The 19,863-nt window shown below is 47.1% G+C and overlaps 1 protein-coding gene across 2 annotated transcripts in view; it reads left to right on the forward strand.

Moving 5' to 3' along the window:
• The window catches only part of Ubl7 (ubiquitin like 7), a 16,151-nt gene extending 2,501 nt beyond the window's left edge, over window positions 1-13,650 (forward strand). For both annotated transcript variants that reach the window (XM_004628734.2, XM_023712570.1), the window contains 9 exons: window positions 2,899-3,018; window positions 6,230-6,312; window positions 7,156-7,240; window positions 7,666-7,723; window positions 8,400-8,533; window positions 8,787-8,836; window positions 9,147-9,314; window positions 9,839-9,961; window positions 13,425-13,650. In XM_004628734.2, coding sequence (XP_004628791.1) covers window positions 2,899-3,018; window positions 6,230-6,312; window positions 7,156-7,240; window positions 7,666-7,723; window positions 8,400-8,533; window positions 8,787-8,836; window positions 9,147-9,314; window positions 9,839-9,961; window positions 13,425-13,562 — 959 coding nt within the window. In that variant the 3' untranslated portion in view covers window positions 13,563-13,650. The remainder of the gene's footprint in view (window positions 1-2,898; window positions 3,019-6,229; window positions 6,313-7,155; window positions 7,241-7,665; window positions 7,724-8,399; window positions 8,534-8,786; window positions 8,837-9,146; window positions 9,315-9,838; window positions 9,962-13,424) is intronic.
• The last annotated feature ends 6,213 nt before the right edge of the window (window positions 13,651-19,863 follow it).

The raw sequence follows: 19,863 nt of genomic DNA on the forward strand, positions 1-19,863 counted from the left end.
TTATTTATTTATTTATTTATTTATTTATTTATTTATTTGGGGGGGGGGACCAGGGATTGAACTCAGACCCTTGTGCTTACCAGGGGAGCGCTTATTCCACTGAGCCAGCTCCCCGGCCCCACTCCTTAATTTTGTGCAGGGTCTCATTATGCAGTTTGGACTCAGAGTGAGTCCAGGTTTTCAAGCCTCCCAGCGCTGGGATCATAGGCATGTGCCACCATGCCTGGGCTGGGTCACAGGGCTCAGTGCACCCTGGGGGCAGGGGGAGGGTTTAATCTGTTTTGGAGAAAGATACTTCTGGAATTGCAAAAATAAATCCAAGTCTTGAGATTTGTTGTTTCTCAGTGTTGGTGCTGCAGAGAAGTGAGTGCTGAATGAGAAGTACAATGCATATAATGAAATCATTGGTTGCCATTTCAGTCCTGTGTGACTTACCACAATGAACTACTTTACCGCGAAGTTCTTAAATTCCAAGATTTTTGAATTCTCTGAAAGTGCAAAAATTTGGCTAACAAAGGAACTATTGATCAAAGAGGCTTTTCAGTAATCCCTGAAGTCTTAAGGCATGATTAGAACGATTGTTTTTTAATTGGTTGATTAGAAAGAAGGCAGAAAAAAAAAAGGAAATGAAGATGGTAAGGGCATTCCAAAAGGAGAGAGAAGGAATTTAAGCATAATATAATTAAATTATATTATTGATATACTTTTTTTTTTAAAAAGTATTTGGTACAGGGCCTTGCTACGCAGCTGGGACACATGGTGAGCCTACTGTTTTTCAGATTCCCCAGCACTGGTATTACTGGTGTGCACTACCATGCCCAGACTCAGTGGCCAGCTCAGTGTGCTCCAGGTGGGGCTGGTGCAGCATGTGGTGCTGGGGATTGAACTCCAGTCCCTATGCTTATGTAAGCAGTGCTTAGTCCACTGAGCTATCTCGCCAGCCCTGTTGATAATTTATAATAGCTAAGGCTTCCAACTAATGAAAAAGGCACCTTCTGTATCATCTGTTTTGGATTCATCCTTTTTTTTTTTTTTTTTTGGCGGAACCAGGGATTGAACCCAGGCCCTTGTGCTTGCCAGGCAAGCGCTTATTCTACTGAGCTATCTCCTTGGCCCTTGGATTCATCCTTATTTGTTGTATTTTTCATTTGCTTAAGTTGAACAGTATCTGTAGTATTAAGCTTAAGAGCTCTTCTGTGGATGGAGCCTATATAACTTCATTTTATTTATTTATTTTTGGTTTTTTGAAGACAGGGTCTTGCTGCATAGCCCAGGGTGGCCTTGAACTTGGCACAGTCTTTCTGCCTCAGCTTCCTGGGTGCTGAGATTATAGGCATGTACCACCATGTGTGGCCTTATTCCTTTTGTGTTTTTTTTTTTTTGAGACAAGGTCTCACTATGCAGTTCAGACCGGCCTTGAGCTCACTTTATAGCCCAGGCTGGTCTCCACTTCCAACAATCCTTTTGCCTCACCCTCACTTGAGTGCTGGATTACAGACTTGTGCCACCACACCCAGCTTCATTTTATGAAATCATTGTCGTCTTTTGTTTTTTTTTGGTTTTTGAGATAGGGTCTCACTGTGTAGTTCAGACTAGCCTTCAATTCACTATGTAGCCTAAGAAAACCTTGAATTTGAGCCATTCATCCTGTCTCAGCCTCCCAAATGCTGGGATTATAGACATGTACTACCACACCGGCCATTTTACAAATTTATACTTACTAACAATTGTTTTTAGAATTTATTGTTTAAATAAAGGAATCTTGAACCAGCCACATAGCTCAGTGGATTAAAGTACCTGCTTAGGCAGACTCAATGGACCGGGGTTTGAGTCACAGTATGTCATGCCGGGTTGCACGGAGACAGTGATTGAGACTGGGCATGGTGCACTCCTGTGATCCCAGTGCTTGGGAAGCTGAAAACAGGAGGATCACTACAAGTCTGATTTGTGTAGTGAGACCCTGTAGATCCTGAACTAAACACATTAAAAAGAAAGAAAGAAGGAAAGAAAAAAAGAGAAGCTGCACTAGACCCATCCTTAAGGCAGCCTGAAGTAGTCCCCCCTCAAAAAAAAAAAATCCTTCTCAAATCTTGGGGCTGGGGACATAGCTCAGTAGAGTAAGCACTTGTCTGGCAAGCACAAGGGCCTGAGTTCAATCCCCAGTTCTGCTAAATAAATAAATAAATAAATAAATAAATAAAATAAAGCTCCACTTGGGCAAAAGCAGTTAGTTGCATAGGACCACAGTTTGATTCCCAGCTCAAGAAAGAAAGAAAGAAAGAAAGAAAGAAAGAAAGAAAGAAAGAAAACCAATCTTAGAGCTATGTCTGTTTGTCCAATCAAAAGAAAGTTCTCGAGGCCGGGGAGATGGCTCAGTGGAATAAGTGCTTCCCTGGCAAGTACAAGGGCCTGAGTTCAATCCCCGGTTCCCAAAAAAAAAAGCTTCTCAGGTACAGAAACCATTTGCATTGTTTTGAGAAACAAAATGTAAATGGTCAAATGTAAATGGACACAGCCTACCTATGGACGTAGGGTGTAGGTTGAAGGACATCAGCTGCGGTATTTGTGTTTCTGGCGAGATTGAAATCATGGCAGGTCCAGAACATGATGCTCAATTCCAGTTCACTAGCATCAAAAAGCATTTCAACTCTTACACTCTCACAGGTAGAATGAATTGTGTACTGGCCACATATGGAAGCATTGCTGTACTTGTACTTCAAGTTAAGGTCTAAAAGTTAAGGTCTATGCATTGTGCATAGTAGGATTTTACAGTGTCTGACCTCATCTGTTAAGTCCCATGCCTGGAGGAGCTAATGTCAACTCATCATGTAATACTCAATTTGTACAATAAATTATGAAGCTGGAAAAAAAAAAATGTAAATGGACAATTCTTTTTAGATCTGATCTACTGTGGTCGGAAACTAAAAGATGACCAGACACTGGACTTCTACGGCATTCAGCCAGGGTCTACAGTCCATGTTCTGCGCAAGTCCTGGCCTGAGCCAGATCAGAAACCAGGTAGGTGAGGGCTGACCCTTTGTAGACTGGCAGAGCTTCGGTCATCTCCAAGGGAGGAGTCTGGGTGTTCTTGAGACATGGGCCTGAGTGGAATGTTGGGTGATTTACCAGGGACGATACTTACAGGGGATGTCTTTATTTTTTAATGGATTATAGCATCTTAATAAACAGAGTCCATTTATGACTCTGTTACTGCCAGTACCACTAATGGTAGGTGATTTGTTTCTCTACTTTCTAGATGCATTACTTACTGTTTTCTAATGGAATAAGGAGTGTGTGTCACTTTAAACTCTACTTCTCACTGAATTTAGTATCCTTTTTTTTTTTTTTTTTTTTCAGAACCAGGGATTGAACTCAGGCCCTTGTACTTGCCAGGCAAGCACTTATTCTACTGAGCCATCTCCCTGGCCTGGTAATTTATTTTCTAGGAACTCTTCCAATAGTTTAATGTAGCTCTTGGAGAAAATATATAAAATCTTCAGAGCCTTTATGATTTATTAATGGAAAGGGATGATGGAACTCATAATTTAGATTTTGCGTTTATGCTTTAAAGTCTTCACCAAGGATGAAACTAAGCTGTGTAAAAGATATTATTTCTGTTGAACTGACATTTTGATGTGTTTTTATAGTGTTTGTGATTGCTGCGACTAGTTGTCCTCTGAAATACACCCTCTGTTTAATTCTAAACACAAAGAACAAAAGCATCATCTTTTTTACCTTGATGGGAATTGGGAAGGGGAAATGGTAGCCCCTGATATCTTAAGCATTGGCTTGATACTCACAGCCAGGCCTTGGACTCCTTTGGTGGAAATGAACAGTTGCATAGGTCACCAACATTAAAGGGCCAGGGAAATAGCTCAGTAGAATAAGCGCTTGCCTGGCAAGCCCAAGAGCCTGAGTTCAATCCCCAGTTCCACCAAAAAAAACCAAAGAGCATAGTTCACTAACATTAGACAAGGACCTTGTAAGACCAAGACCAAGAATAAGCTCCCTATTATTGCTGAATAAAGACCACAATCTGCACATCATCCTAGCCATAAAGTGACCACATATCCTTTTCTCCTAAGAGTGATTACTGCTTCTTAACTAATCATAGCTTTCACCTTGCTCTGCTTTGCCTTCTGAATTATTATGAAACTCAATCCTAAAATCACTCCCACATTTTGACAGCATCGAAACCATAGCAAAACCATACTTTCCTCCAGATCACCCAGCCAAAGCTCAAATCCTATGCCCTCTCTCTAGTGTCTTCTTATTGAGATACTCCAAGTCCCCTGTGGTGTCATTCTCCTGTTTACTGAGCAGCGAGCCAGTTCATAACAGAGCAGGTGTGTCCGTTGGCTCTTGGACTGCAGGGCACTGACAGGAGGAAAGGAACATTTGTGGCTCCAGGGAGCTAGGTGTTCTCAGTATCTCACATGACAGTGGCTCTGTAATGCTAGCATCATAGAGATGAAGAGAAAGAGTTGGAAAGCTATTTATTCAAGGTCACCTTAGGGATGAATACAGGAGCTAGGATATAGACCTAGGTTTTCTTGGCTCAGGATCCTGTCTGCTTTCTTTCTACCCGGCTGGCTCCTTCCCACTCCCAAACTGTATGCTTGGCTCAGAGTTGTTACAGAGGTGCCCGTAACTGAATGCCAGCTTAGGATCATTACAGTCCTTTTCTCCTGTCTTCTGTCTGAGGATTTATATTTGAATCAAATGGACTTTTTACTGGAAGAGGTGAAAATAAGCTTTTTGATTGGAAAAGAAATTGTTTTGTGGCAGTACTGCAGGTGTTTTCCCCTTTAGCATTCTTTAAAAAGGAAGTACCTTTTTTGTTCTCCCAGGACAGACAGAAGAGCCTATAGGAGGAGGCCCTGTCAGCTCTGAATCCCTCTGGTAGTTGTCAGGCTCTCCATTTAGCCTGCCAGTTGACATGTGCTCTGAGCTCCAGCCACAACAAAGCGAGTCATTGTTCCTTGGGAGCACTACTCTCTTCTGCCTTGCCTTCACACCGCTTCTTCCTTAGACTTGGACCCCGCCCCCTTCTACCTTAGGTGCCCCTCACAGATGGATTCCTCTGGGAGGCAGCCTGGCTGGCTGCTATCCCTCCCCCAGGAATGGCTCAAACCCTAGCTGGCAACTGCATCCCTGCTGGAGGCTTAGTGTGGTATTTGGTAATTGTGAATTTGTGTTTGATTTACTTGTGTTTCTCCTACTGTTCCAAGATTTCCTTTGTTGCAGAAATTCGTTTTGTTTTTTTGTTAAGAATAAGAAAATTTAGGGCCGGGGAGATAGCTCAGTAGAATAAGCTCCTGCCTGGCAAGCGCAAAGGCCTGAGTTCAATCCCTGGTTCTGCCAAAAAAAAAAAAAAAAGAAAGAAAGAAAATTTATTGGAAAGTAGGAACAACTGAGAGACGGGAGGGATCCCAAATATGTTGCCTAGAGGAGATTCTTGTTTTTCACTTCCTTGTGGTTTACCCAAAGCCAGGCACAGGTGAATGCTCAGTAGGTGTACAAATGGATACTTAAGATGGCTGTTCCTCAAAAGAGATAGCCATCATGGTAGGTGACAGTGTGACTGTTTCACTGAACTCCAGAGGTGGGGTACACATTGCCCTGAGAATGGCAGTATTGTCTTCAAGAGCACAAATGTCTGGTCTCAGTGAGGACAACCGTGCTTTAAGAAGTGTGAGGGCGGTGGTGTACACCTATAATCCCAATACTTGGGAGACTAAGGCAGTATTGCCTCAAGTTTGAAGCTGGCCTGGGCTGCTGTGAGTTCAAGGCCAGCCTGAAATACAAAGCAGGACCCTGTCCTTAAAAACAAAAAAAAGAAGAAACAAACAAGGTTTGCAGCAAGCTTATTTTCTGCTGAGTTTATGAGTTGTCTCTTCCTCCTTTTCAAATGTAAGAAGCCTTAGATTCCTGCAGTGGGCTCTTGGTCAGAACAGTCCCTTTCATGTGGTAAGTTTCCTTTCTGCTGGAGTTTGTTCATCTAGCAACAATACTTAAAGGCTGGTGCCGAGTTTTTTGGTTCTTTTTTTTTTTTTTTTTTACATCTGTGGCACAGTGGGCATTTCTGAATGGGCACTGAGATTCTTAGAGGGTGATGGAAGGACTGTGCAGTCCAGGCTGCCTCTGCGCACGTGCCGAAATGATGCTGTCATATCCATAGCAAGGGCAGGGTCTGGGCTGCAGGGTAACTGAGTTTCTTGTCCCCCAGAACCTGTGGACAAAGTAGCCGCCCAGAGGGAGTTCCGGGTGCTGCACACCGCCTTGCACAGCAGCTCCTCCTACCGGGAAGCGGTGAGTGTGCGCCAGGGTTGCAGGTGAGGGTGTGAATGCTGGTGTAGGGTAGGAGCTGGGAGCCTGTTGCCAGGGCAACCAGGAGTTCCTCTAGGAGTTTCAGCCAGGTCTTTGGGCCTCCACAGATCCCTGTCTTTCTCCAAAGAACCTGTCTCTGCCAGGTGTTACATCAGCAATCACTAGATTCCCTCTAATGACGATGCTCACCCTCTCCTTACATGAGCCTCTTGGAAGGAGTGTGGTGGACCGACACACAGTTTCAGCCTGGTCTGGTTCTTTGATTTCAGCTGAGCTGCCTGCCTACGAACTTGTGGCATAGACTTCCTCCTCACTGGGGAAGTGGGCTGATGTCTTTCTTAGGAGAGTTGACAGGCACTGTTAATATAGCTGTGAACTTCTTCGTATATGTGAATATGAAATAGTAATTGTATGTCAGTTGAAAAGAGCTTGGGGGACCTGGTGAAACCTTTGTTAGTGGGCTTGCAATGACAGCTTGTATTTTAGAAGAATTAGAAAGGACCACTGAGGTTGGAGGTTTACTGTGTCCTTTTTTTTTTTTTTTTTTTTGGTTCCAGGGATCAAATTTAGGATCTTGTGCTTGCCAGGCAAACCCTTAAGCCACTGAGCTACATTCCCAGCCACCCCTCCCTTTAAATTTCTTTGATTCACTTCCAATAAGCTTTGATCTCAGAGCAAAAAAGCTCATCTGTTTCTGGAGCTGATTTTCCATTGTGATGATAGATGTGCAGGCACTTGGAGGGTAGAGCCCTCCTGCAAAGAGTGGGCATCTGATGTCTCCATGGAGCTGGCTGCAGTGCTCAGCCCTCCCTGCTTCTTCTGCAGGTCTTTAAGATGCTGAGCAATAAGGAGTCTCTGGACCAGATCATTGTGGCCACCCCAGGCCTCAGCAGTGACCCCATTGCTTTAGGTAAGTGCAGGAGAGGATTTGAGGAAATAGGAGTTGGAAAAGGACTAAGTGAGAAGTCAGTGACCCTAAAGACTCTGACCATCTTGTAAAGAATTATTGGTCCTGCAGGAAAAGGGAGAGTAATTAAGATGTGTCACATTCCCAGCTCTAACAGCTCTCAGTCCTCCAGAGTGATAAAGGCCTGAGTAACTTCCTAAGTGAGTTCTGAGGGAACTAAGTGAGGGTGAGGTTAGCTCCAATCCCAGTAGTCAGGGGAGCATGGACCATCTCTTCTGGGACAAGGTAGAGAGTACTTGGCTTGTGGTGCCTGGGGCTTTGTTTCCTCTGCTTCTCACCAGGGGGTGGTTTTGGGTCTGTTGAGCTGGTTGCTCTGAGCCCTGGATCTGGCCAGTCTGTTCTCTAAGGGGATCCTTGTTTACTTTCAGGGGTACTCCAGGACAAGGATCTCTTCTCTGTTTTTGCTGACCCCAATATGCTGGATACGTAAGTATTGCCACCATTGAAGGGTACCTTCTCTCACTTCCTGTGGTTAGGCCAGAATCCTAATTGTCACCCTGGATTCTGCTCTTTGGAGCCTGTGCTCAGTCTATCACTTGGATCTGCCTTGTAGCTATGTCAGGAAGTAATAGGAATCAAGTGGTCACAGGGAGTGGCAAAGCCCCAGGGCAGGGGCATACAAAGGCTCAGGATGCAACATGCTTCTAAGACAGAGGGATCTGTTTGCCAGGTAGTTTGGATTTTGTTCAGTAGATATTAGGGAGCCTTGGAAGAAGTCCAAGCTGAGGAAGGGAGAAGCAAGTAAGCAGGTCCAAAAAATATTAGTACTTCCATGTCCCCTTAACTTGCAAGTGAAGAAAACATCCCTACCCTGGGGGGAGGTGGTCAAGGTCTCCAGCATGAAAGGGATGCTATTTAGATCAAATGCTGAAGGCTGAGCCAACCAGGTTGGTGTTTCCCATCATGCCTTGCTGGAAGCAACTGAGAATCTGTATTGGGTCTGAGAAATGCCTTGCTGCCGTTGTTGTGGGCAGTTCTGTAGGACACAAGCTTCCTGAGAGGAGATGCTGAAGACAGATTTCAGGGCAGTCATATATGAGCAACTTGTTGTGAGGGAGCACCTAGAACTGTCTCTTCTTATTCAACCTTGGGTTTCTTCTAGATTGGTGCCTGCTCACCCAGCCCTGGTCAATGCCATTATCCTGGTTCTGCACTCAGTAGCAGGCAGCACCCCAATGCCTGGCGCCGACGCCTCTTCACGGAGCATGCCTTCTAGTTCCTACCGAGATATGCCAGGTGAGGTCCAGAGGGGTGGGCCTGGGCCCCTCGGTAGCTGGAGTGCACGGGTTTGCTGTACTCAGCAGCTATGTATAGTGTTGGCAGAGGGCGTTCCTTGGGAGCTCTCAGTTTGAGTCAGGAAGTGCATCTGTCCTGTAATTTTCCGAGGGGAGTGATGAAATATGAATTTGAAGAGTAACTGGAGCTGAGATCTGGAGCTGCGCCTGTGCCTTTCTGTTCTTCCTCCTGAAATCTGTTCGCTCTCCTCCAGGTGGCTTCCTGTTTGAAGGGCTCTCGGATGACGAGGAAGACTTTCACCCAGTAAGTGGCCTGGCCATCTGCCCTCTAGGGAGATGCTGCTGGGCACAAGCCCCACCCTGGGACATGTCATTCCCAAGGCTGGGAGGTTGTCTTAGGCCATTGGTGGCAAGCTTATAGCACACATGCCCTCATAGGCTGTTTGAAAGCTCAAAAAAGTTTGCTGTCACTGACCTAGGCCTTCTGTGGGCCAAGACCATGTCCTGCTGTTGCTTACCTATATTCCTAATGGAACTTCTGTTCTTGGAGTAGGTGGGGTTCCTTTGGAAATTTCAGTGTCATCTCCCTGATTGCGGACACTTTCCTTCCCCAGAGCACCCGATCTACACCCTCTGGCAGCACTCCCAGCTCCCGCCCAGCATCCCTGGGGTACAGTGGAGCTGCTGGGCCCAGGCCCATTACCCAGAGTGAACTGGCTACTGCTCTGGCCCTGGCCAGCACCCCAGAGAGCAGCTCTCACACGCCAACTCCTGGCACCCAGGTATGAGGAGAGGCCCAGAACCTGAAGGCAGCCCCCAGAGAGAAGCTCCTGTTAGCAGACAGATTTGTTTTTGCTGACCTCAGTGTGAATAATATCTACTTAGAGCTGAGCCCTGAGGGGATTTCTCCCTTCATTTGCCTTTAGGCAGAAATGCAGGGTTTAATACTGGTCTGGTTGGGTAGTTCAGAAGAACCTCCCCTTACAAGTAATGTGCCATTGCTCTTCCCCAATGTCACTGGCTCCCTGGTGACTCACCCTAGCTTCTAAGGCCATCTCCTTCGTAATGGGTTCCTATTAGTGGGTTGGGGCTCAAAGTCTGTTTCTGTGGAGCAGAGGAAAATGGAAACTTCCCTGTACAGATAGCTATCTCTTAGGTGCTTCAGTATGGTTGTCTCATCAGGGACCCCATTGGGAGGTGGTGGTTGAGTAACCCAGAAGCACCGTGGGATGATGTGACAACAGTGGCTACTTGTTGTGGGACAGCAGTGGCTCTGGGGGTGGCACTGACTACTATTTTTCTCTAGGGCCATTCCTCAGGCACCTCACCAATGTCCTCTGGAGTTCAGTCAGGGACACCCATCACCAATGATCTCTTCAGCCAAGCTCTCCAGCATGCCCTGCAGGCTTCTGGGCAGCCCACCCTCCAGGTCAGTCTTCACACTTCCTGTTTCCGGTGGCCACCTTGCTACTTAGTTTGCCAGACCTGCCTTGTACCCCAGAGGTCCTTCCCACTGGACATGCTTCGCTCTAGGGACTGTGGAGGCAGTGGCAGTGTGACAGGTGAGGGGTGTCCAGCAGGGCATTTGTACCTCTGGCTTCTCTTCCTGCCCCCAGAGCCATGGCCCAGTTCCCTTTATTGCCTGACTTGGATCCTTATGGAAGTTTCAGTGATAAGCACTAGTATGTACTGAACCCGGGTGCAGATGCCAGCCCATCCTGCCATGAGGGCATGGCGCAGGTGCTGAACTGAGGTGCAATAAGACCTGCTAATTAACGTATAGGCATAGGCCAGACATAATATTTCTGAGGAAGGGGTGTTGAGAAATCATCACAGAATTGATTAGAGGTTAGCCAGGCGGGGAATAGGTTGCTGATAGGGAGGGACTAGTTTCCAGGGTGACCCAGGAGCACTGAGGCAACTACCTGTCTGAGTGTGTCCTCCCACCTTCCTGACATACTCCTGTGTAGAAGATCCTGAGATGGAGGGGGGGGGGGCACAGAAGCCTCAGGCTGAGGGGCCTTGAATGCCAACCAAAGATTAAACTTGGTCTGGCAATCACCAGGGAAGGCTAGTGAAAGATCTGAAATGTCAGCATGTTATCCCAGGTCTCCAGGCATGGGCTGCTTGCTTTATGTGGGCCTCCTTTACTCTTCACAGTGAGCCTGTGGGCAGGGGGCCATTCCTGTAACTTGTCTGGCTCACAAAGCCCTGAAGTGGCAGGAATAGAATTTAGCCTCCATGGCTTCCCTATCCCATGTGGCCCTCATGGACATTGAGGGGAATGGATACGAGACACATGGGCAGCTTGGCTTCTCCACTTCCGCCTTCCCCACAAGCTGCCTGTTCACTTGGCTCCGCAGCACAGAGTTTTCCTTGGCTCTGCCCGGCTGTCAAGTGAGTGCGAGTTGATGTGTGCTTTCTTTAAGCCCTGCACAGTCTTACCCTGCCTGTGTCTCTGCATTTGCATCCTTCCCTGCTGCCTTCTCCTTTCCATGTGTGAACTCACTGTTTTCCCTAAGTTGTATACTTAGGGATGTTAATAAGCTATGAAAGTCCTAGAAGAAAATGTGGATGAGTTTCTTGAAATCCTTTAGGAGAAAAGGCCTTTTGCGGCTGTAACTCAAAACCCAGAAGCCATTAAATAAGAGTTATAAATGTTGACTGTCTAAAAGTATATATTTCTGGGTGTGTGGCACATGCCTTTAATCCCAGCATTCAGGAGACTGAAGCAGGAGGATCGCCTTGAGTTTGAGGCCAGCCTGGGCTACATAGTAAGCTGAAGATCAGCCTGGACTACTCCGGGGGATGCTGTTGCAAAAAACAATAAAAAAAAAGTAAACATGTCTGATTGGCAAACCAAGCCCAAACAACAAAATCTAAGGAAAGTATATAAGGAGCAAACATCACATGAAGGACATCATCTAAATGTGTAGATTTTTTTTTTTTTTAAATGTATCAGGTATTTAATTAGATTCTTAGTAAGAAATTTAGAACACTAATTTATGAGGGTAAATTCCATTTGTCAGAGCAAAAACGGATCGCAGGTAGCCCCGGAGCTGAGGAACACCTTTGATTTTTGCCAAAATCTGTGAGTCCACCGCTTTCTGATCCACCTTGCACTGCTCTGAAATCTGGTATTTCTCTTTCTCGGTGTCGAAGATCTCGCCCTCCTGGTGTCTGGGCTTCCGCAGCTTCTTCTTAAAGTAAGCATCAGTGAGGTGTTTGGGGATTTTCACTTTGCTGATGTCAATTTTTGTAGAGGTGGCAATGACAAATTTCTGGTGTGTTCTTCGTAGAGGAACACCATTAAGGCTCAGAGGCCCAGTCACAAGTAGCAAGCCACTCTCCAACTGCTTCAGGAACACCACTCTCTTGCCTCTGTGACGCCCGGTGAGGATGATCAAGATGGTGCCAGGAGTGATGCTAGCTCGAAGTTTCTGCACATGCTGACTGAAGGGTTTCTTGCCATGGCTCAAGAGCTTTCGGGGCACATCTTCAGTAGGGTAGTACCTAGGCATTTTTCGAAGCTTAACTACCCGGCTACCTCCATTCTTGTCCCCACCGACCGGTTTTGTGATGGTAGCAAGAACTTTCTCCTTCTTTTTCTTCTCAACCTTTGATTTAGCAGCTGTGTACTTTCTCTTGTACAAAGCCTTTCTGGAATACATGGCAGATCGGGAGTATCTACCAATTCCTCTAACTAGGACAGGATTTCGGCTGCAGTGGGGCTGCCCCTTCTTGGACTTTTTTGCCTTCTTCACCTTACCCTTTTTACCAGTGCCACTGGCAGAAGCCTTCTGGGCTTCGGGTTTCTTCTCTTTAGTGTCTGGCTTCTCAGTTTTTTCACCCGCCATCTTGCAAGATGGGAAAGAGAACTAAGATTCCCTAAATGTGTAGATTTTAAGGCCAGCAGCCCCATAGAAAAATGGGTAAGGAGGGGCTGGAGAGATGGCTCAGTGGTCTAAAGCACCTACTTGAAACAAGCTTGGCAAAGCACAGGGACCGCGGTTCGATCCCCAGCACCACATGCCAGCCAGACCCGTCCCCTGGTGGGCTGAGCTGGCCACACACACACACAATAAATAAATGTAATAAATAAAAATAAATAAATATTTTAAAAAAAAAAGAAAAATGGGTAAGGAAATTGAGCAGACTAATTACTGGAAAGGAAATACAGAGGGCTGTTAAACCATGTAATTCCTAGCAATGCCTTTTCTTGGAATTTGTCCAGAGATGTTCATGCTTATAGAAAATGGCATTTTTACAGAGTTGGTCACCATAGTATTATTTGTACTAGAAAAGATTGGAAACAGCCCAGCTTTGTTAGATTTGACATTGTCAGTGGGTTAGAACATTATATGATTCTTGAGAAGTTCTTTATTGTACCAGCATGGGAAGATCTCCAGGGTAGATCGGATATGTTAGGAAAATAAAGAGAAATAGGGGTGCATGTAGGACAGGGGTGTGAACTGTGGAACTGTGTATTTCTATTTCCTCAAAGGAAATAATATTAGTTATTTGGGGGTAGGGGTGGGAGTATGTGTCAGGCTTTTCAATATCTGTCATGTTAAAAAACAAAACTAGTTTTAAAATTTAATCCTCCCATTTGTGTGTGTGTGTGTGTGTGTGTACAGAGAGCAGCAGAAAGAACAATTTGATCTTTCAGAATTTAGACCTTGAGTAATTTATGCTTTCTCTTTTGATCTTTTTTACTGCAAACTGTTCTATCTCAAGCCTATCTTTTCATCCTCCTAAGTAAGTCCCTGTGCTGTGGACCTCCGCACCAGCTGCCTTATGAAGGTCCTGTCCTCTCTTCCTCTCTCCTGACAGCACTGCAAGGTGTCTTCATCTGTGTCCCTGCTGACACTTCTGCTTCCCTGTCTCCACAGAGCCAGTGGCAGCCTCAGCTGCAACAGCTGCGAGACATGGGCATCCAGGATGACGAGCTGAGCCTGCGGGCCCTGCAGGCCACTGGAGGGGACATCCAGGCTGCGCTGGAGCTCATCTTTGCTGGAGGCGCCCCATGAGCTCCCTGTTCCTCTTGTTCCATTGATTGGGGGCCCTTATGAAGGTGCCTCCACTTCCCCTCCCCAATATACCTGATGATTAACTTTGCTGCTTTGTCTAGTGTTTGGCCTTTCTGGATACTCTGAGCTGGTGGGGGCAGTGAAAAAGCAAGGGGTGTGGTCCTGGTGCTGTGGCATCAGGGGGCAGGGTTGATGGTGGCCCAGGATGTAGGATTTTTGACCTACGTCATGAGGTACTGGGTGATACCCATGCTCATTGCGACAGGTATCCTGTGTAGTTCGACCATCTCAGGATGTGCTGAGACCTGGGATATAGCTCAGTGGCACAGAGCCTACCTGGCAAGCACAAGGTCCTGAGTTCAGTTCCCAGTACAAAAAAAAAGTTCTCTTTAATCAGGATGAGCCCAGGGCTAGAGCAGGCTATTGTTCAGTCTTCAGGGTGGCCACAGTGTCACTGCTGTGGCCAAGAGAGGCTTGGGCTTCTGAGGTGCCCCAGTTCAAGGAGTGGCCTGGTAGGCGTTCAAGGAGAGTAGAAAAGCCAAGAAGCTCCTTGTCCCTGCTCTGGCCTTGACTTACCAAGCACCCTTTGCTGCCTGTTCTGTAAAGATACCAGAATCTTGGCCTCAGCTATGCGAGGAGGCCAGGTACTCTCTGTCCTAAACACATAAATACGAGAGCAATTAAATAACCATGCTGAGGCCAGGAGATAGCTCAGTAGAATAAGTTCTTGCCTGGCAAGCACAAGGGCCTGAGTTCAATCCCCAGTTCCATCAAAAAAAATTAAAAATAAATAATAAATAACAATGCTGACACCAACACACACAGGCCTGAGCTTTAATACTGAAGAAAGAGCACGAACCCCCACCTGCTACCTGCTCGACTTGTGCCTTTTCCCATAGGCCCACATTGCTTGTGGCATCCCAGATGTAGCACCTTGAGAAAATGGGTCTCGGGCCAGGGAGATGGCTCAGTAGAATAAGCGCTTCCCTGGCAAGCACAAGGGCCTGAGTTCAATCCCTGGTTCCGCGCAAAAAAAAAAAAAAAAAAAAAAATAGGTCTCATGTTCCTTGACTACTTTTGTTAGGGAAAAACTAGGAACTAGCCCCGGTAGAAGGGAGCTTGGAGGCCCCTTCCTGCCCTATTCTTGCTGTCTGTAGTCATGGTATTTGGCCTTTGCTGGTCTCCTCTTGAGACAGAAGACTTGCTACCTGTAAGGACAGCCTGTGTGCCCTTGAACCTTTTTCCAGAGAACTTCCTCCTAATCCTCTTTCTGCTCTAGGGGGCCACACAGGATAGGCTTGCTCCCTCTTCTGCATCAAGGGGCTGTAGTTCCTGGCAGTGGTGGTGATTCACTTCCCCCCTGTGACCTGCCCTTCTGTCTTGGTCTCTAGCACACCCTGTTCTCTTCTGTGGATAACTGGTTTTACTACCTGTTCTTCAGGGAAGTGCTTCAAAGAATCCACTCTTCCATGTCTTTTTTTTTTTTTTTTTTTTAGTACCAGGAATTGAACTCAGGACCTTGCACTTAGCAGGCCAGTGCTGTGCTCCTGAGCTATATCCCTGGCTACCCCACTATTCTTTGTCTCCTTTAGAAAATTGCAAGTCTTTGTACACTTCCTTGGCAATCGTGGATGTTGAAAGGTGTTTGCCTTGGCTCAGAACTCTCCAGCCTGTGGGTTCTGGGCCTCTGAGCCTCAGTGGTCTGTCTGCGGCCCAGCTCCTTTGTGGTTGGGACCACAGACAGGAATCTGTCTTTGAACCCAGTGTCTCTTGTTCATTTGTGGTGGAGACAAAGGCTTGTTTCGTTTTGTCCTCATGGGACTGTGGTGATCAAACTGGGCTGATGGCCTTTCTGTCCCCGTGATCTGGTCCCACCCTGTGCCAACTCCTGTGCTGTCCTTGAGGCCCTTGAGAGTCCTTAAGTTCCTGAGTCCCCACCCCACTGTGTGGCAGAACATTTGGGTAAACCAGCCTGATAGCGGGAGTCAGCCTCCCATACCCGTTATATGGCTTCTCAGAATTGAGCCGTCCCCAGTTCCCTTTCCCTTCTTTGTCAGCTCTTTCCTCTGGGGGCTGGCACGTTGGCTCTGCTTCCTGTGGCCATGTTTTAAGAAGTGTGTGCTAGGTCTGATAAGTGCTCCACTGGGCCTGGGACTTTCCATGGGCCAAGGACTCCTTCCTCACTGACCCTCCATGCTTGCACCACTGATTGAGCCTCTATACCAGCTAAATATGGTGGCATCTCAGGTCTCAGTGCCATGTTGGTAAGATAGCCAGACATGTTCCCACAAAACCCAAGAACAGGCCAGGCAAGTCCAATGGCTGACGCTCTGGGAAAGGAGCTCACTTAGATTAGGAATGTGTGATAGGAAAGTGCTTTGAGAAAGAGGCAACTGAGCTGAGATGGAAAGAGAAAAAAATCTAACAAGGCAATATATGGCTGAGCAGCCAGAAGAAAGGAGAACATATGGCTACTGCAGCCTAGTGTTGGGGTGAATAGCCAGGCAGGGTCATGTAAAGAGTTTGGGCAAACCCTGAAGACCACAAAGAATCAGAATCTTAATCGGGTGGAAAGAGTCAGCTTTGGACCTTAGAAAGATAAAGCCAGGCCTGAGCCAGGAGGATCACTAGAAGTTCAAGACTAGTCTGGACTAAAAAAATAACCACTCTGGTTGGTGAGCAGTAAGTAGCTTGGAGATGGGGCCAGGTTTGAAGGAGAGGGACAATGAGGAAGTTGAGGTATTGATTTACATAGACCAGATAGAGGACTGACCTGGCACTGTGGCACAAGGAAAGAGTGGACTAGGGAGAGTAGCTTCAGAGGTTAGTGTTTCTTTTACTAATTTTTTTTTTTTTTTTTGGTGGAACCGGGGATTGCCCTTGTGCTTGCCAGGCAAGCACTTATTGTACTGAGCCATCTCCCCGGCACCTTAAATATTTTTTTTTTTAATTTTGTATTTGGTACAGGGTCTCACTATGTAGCTCAGACTTGTAGTGATCCTCCTGTTTCAGCCTCCCCATGCTGGGATTGCAGGTGTGCATCACCATGCTCTGTTTCCACACACCTGGGGTGGGATGGTGCAGCATGGGGATCAAACCTGGGTCCCTGCGCATGCCTGGCAGGCGCTTAAACTGCTGAGCTATCTCCCTGGTCCAGGATTTTTTTTTTCCCCTGTATTAAGGACAGGGTCTACAGGGTCTCACTACATAAATTGGACTCATAGTGATTCTGTTTTCAGCCTCCCAAGTACTGGGATTTCTTTTTTCTTTTTTCATTTTTTTTGAGACAGGGTCTTAAAGTTCAGGCTCACCTCAAACTCACAGTGATCCTCCTGCTTTAGCCTCCCAAGCACTGGGATTACAGGCATGCACCACCATGTCCAGCTTGGCTTGATACCTGTCTGTGGATATGCACTGTTAAATCCATGAGCAGAGGATGCTAAGGTTAAGAGGTGGAGATCTCTCCCCAGAGCATGGTCAGGAAGAAACAGCTAGAAACTCAGGTTCACCTGACTGCAAAGCTGGTGCTCTTCTTCCAGCTGCCCTTGACCTTGGATGAACTGGAGGTGAGGGCTCAGCAGGCTGACTTGCTCTGGTTTTATCTGGAGAATAGAGAGCAACCTGGAATGGCTTGAGGCAGGGCCCTGGGGAACAGACTTGCTTGTGAGATAATCTGACAGCTGCGTGGAGGCTCGATTTGTGGGAAGTGAGACTGGGGGTGGGCAACCAGTTAGAAGGCTCACATCTCCAGATGGGACATGGGGTGGTGGGGCTCAACCAGAGCTGCAGCAGGAGAGCTGGGCTGAGGGGAGGTGTGAAGGACAGACTCTATCTGGGGGCGAGGAGAAGGGAGGAGGCAAGATGTGAGTGGGTAGATAGTAGTGCAGCAGGAATAAGGAACTGGGGTTAGGATTTGGAATGCGAGACCAGTTGGGGCATGTTGAATTTGAGGTGCCCACAGACCGCCAGGCATGGAAGTCCTGTAGTCTGTTGGATGTCCCTGGGCTCCTGGGCTGCGATAGGAATCAGGAAGTTTTTTAGTTCAAGGCTGGGCTTGCATTATGAAAGAAGGCAATTTGACTTTCAGGAAATAACAGAGGAAAAAGGGTAATCACTAAGGTGTTACAGGAAGTGGGGTGATACAGATAGGAGACATGGAAGGGGGCATCATTTGGTGCTTCTGATAAGGCAGGAGCTGGGGTTACCAAAGTGGAGGGAGTAGAAGGAACTGGGTAAAGAAGGCACGGTCATTGGTGTTACACAGATACATACAGATACATCTGATAACGGCTGACCGTTTTCTGTGGTGACCTTCAGAGGTGTCACAATAGAACTAGAGTCAGCTTGCAGGGCTTGAGGGCTGAATGTGTGGGGCAAAGCTGAGGTGGAGGACAGAATCCTGGGGACCTTGCTGGTGGGAGAGAGGGCAGCATTGGAGGAGAGATGGGATTGAGCAGTGAATGTGTGCAGTTCAGCAGAGGTGAAGTTGGAATTGATGACGAGAACTTTTCTAGGAAGCTAAGGGGAAAAAAAAAGGCCCCAAAATAGAATATGCAAATATGCAGAGATGGGTGAGTTTTTCTGAACAGATCCCTTCTCCTGATATAACTCAAATTTGGCTGGGCTGACATGGGCTGGGCTGGCACAGCTTGCTGGGCACATGGGCCCAGGTTCTGCTCCTCGCCTCAGCCCCATCTGGCCTGGGCCCCAGACCAAGCTCCCAGATCCCTACCCTGAGGTGGTGTGTTGTTTCCTCTGCCACAGGCCTTGGCAGCAAATGTTTGCTGAGGATGATGGGGGCTTCATTCATGTCCCCTCTGCTCCCCAGACTCCCTGACAGACCTCCTTTGGGCCTGAGCTGGGTTCAGGTCATCTCAGTAGTGCTTTCCCCCATCCCCCATTCTCCTAGCCATAACCCCATCTTACCCCCATGGGCCCAACAATGCTGGTAGCAATTCAGCTTCGTCTGTGCTTGAAACACCTTTCACAGCGACCCTGGCACTGTCCTGTGCTACCTTGGCAAGCCTGGATAACAGCAGTGTGGTACAATAGTGCTCATTTATCAGGGACCCTCTCTGTGCCAGGCATTGAGCTCAGCATCACGCACACCATCTCAATTGATCCTTGAGGACATGCTATTATTCCCTTGTGTAGTGAGTGCCTCCTGTTAGGAGATTTGGCCTTTCCAAGCTTGGATCAGAGTGTATCTGCCACGATTCCATCAGTTCCCCCACCTGGGGCCCTGCATCTGCCTGGCGGTCCTGGAAATCACTCAAGGGCTGAAGAGTTTGCAAACCACTCTTCCTGGAAGTGGCAGCTCATGTCTTGGATGGCAATTAGGCTTCTAAGTCAGACTGACCAAGGTTTAGACCGCTTTCCACAGATGACCTAACTTCTTGGAGCCCCATTATGGATATTGATACTGTGTATATCAGAGGCACCAGGCATTCAGAGCTGGGCTGGGAAATGTCCTAAAAGGAGTTAGGACCTGGATATGCAGCCCTGTCAAGACAGGGACAGGCAGAGTCCAAGGTCTTGAGGGGGTCAGGACAAGATGGCTCTGATGCAATATGGGGGCTCACTTCTCTTGGGCCTGGATTCAAACTCAGGGTCCTTAGCCTCCAGTGACCCAAGTGATGAATGAGAATTGGCCCAAGGATGAACCTGTGCTGAAATCAACAGGATATCACAGCTGGGTGTTCCAACCAGATAAGGTGATGCCTTTGGAAGTGCTGGAATCAGGAGCAAAGAAGCCAGTCTTCAGTTCTGTGTATTCAGCCTCTACCCTGGCATCCCATTGTGTTGTAAAAGACAGTCTTAGAAATGGAAAGACACACCTGGGCTTGGTGATGCACATCTGTAATCCCAGCCCTCCCAGCACTCAGGAGGCTGAGGCAGGAGGATCATTGCAAGTTTGAAACCAGCCTGGGCTGGAGTGAGCTCCAGTGAGTGAGATCTGCCTCAAAAAAACAAAACAACAACAAAAAGAAATGGAAAGATACAAACTAGACCCCTTAGCATTTGGAGAGTTTTAGTAGAACTTTGTTAAATGACTGGTCATCATTCAGTAATTAGAGACCCCAGAGAAAGCTATGAAGAGTGGGGTTATCTATCTTGAAAAAGAAGCTGGAGATGGTGCCCCACACCTATGATCCCAGCACTTGGGAGGCTGAGACAGAAGGATCATATAAGTTTGAGACCAGGCTGGGCTCAAGACCAGCCTGAACTGCACAGCAAGACCCTGTTTCAAAAAGATAAATAAATAAAGAAATCCTGAAGAGAACAGTTTTAAAGAGGAGCT

This window comes from Octodon degus, unplaced genomic scaffold (genome assembly GCF_000260255.1).
Source record: "Octodon degus isolate 3935 unplaced genomic scaffold, OctDeg1.0 scaffold00026, whole genome shotgun sequence".
In the NCBI taxonomy this organism is placed as follows: Eukaryota; Metazoa; Chordata; class Mammalia; order Rodentia; family Octodontidae; genus Octodon; species Octodon degus.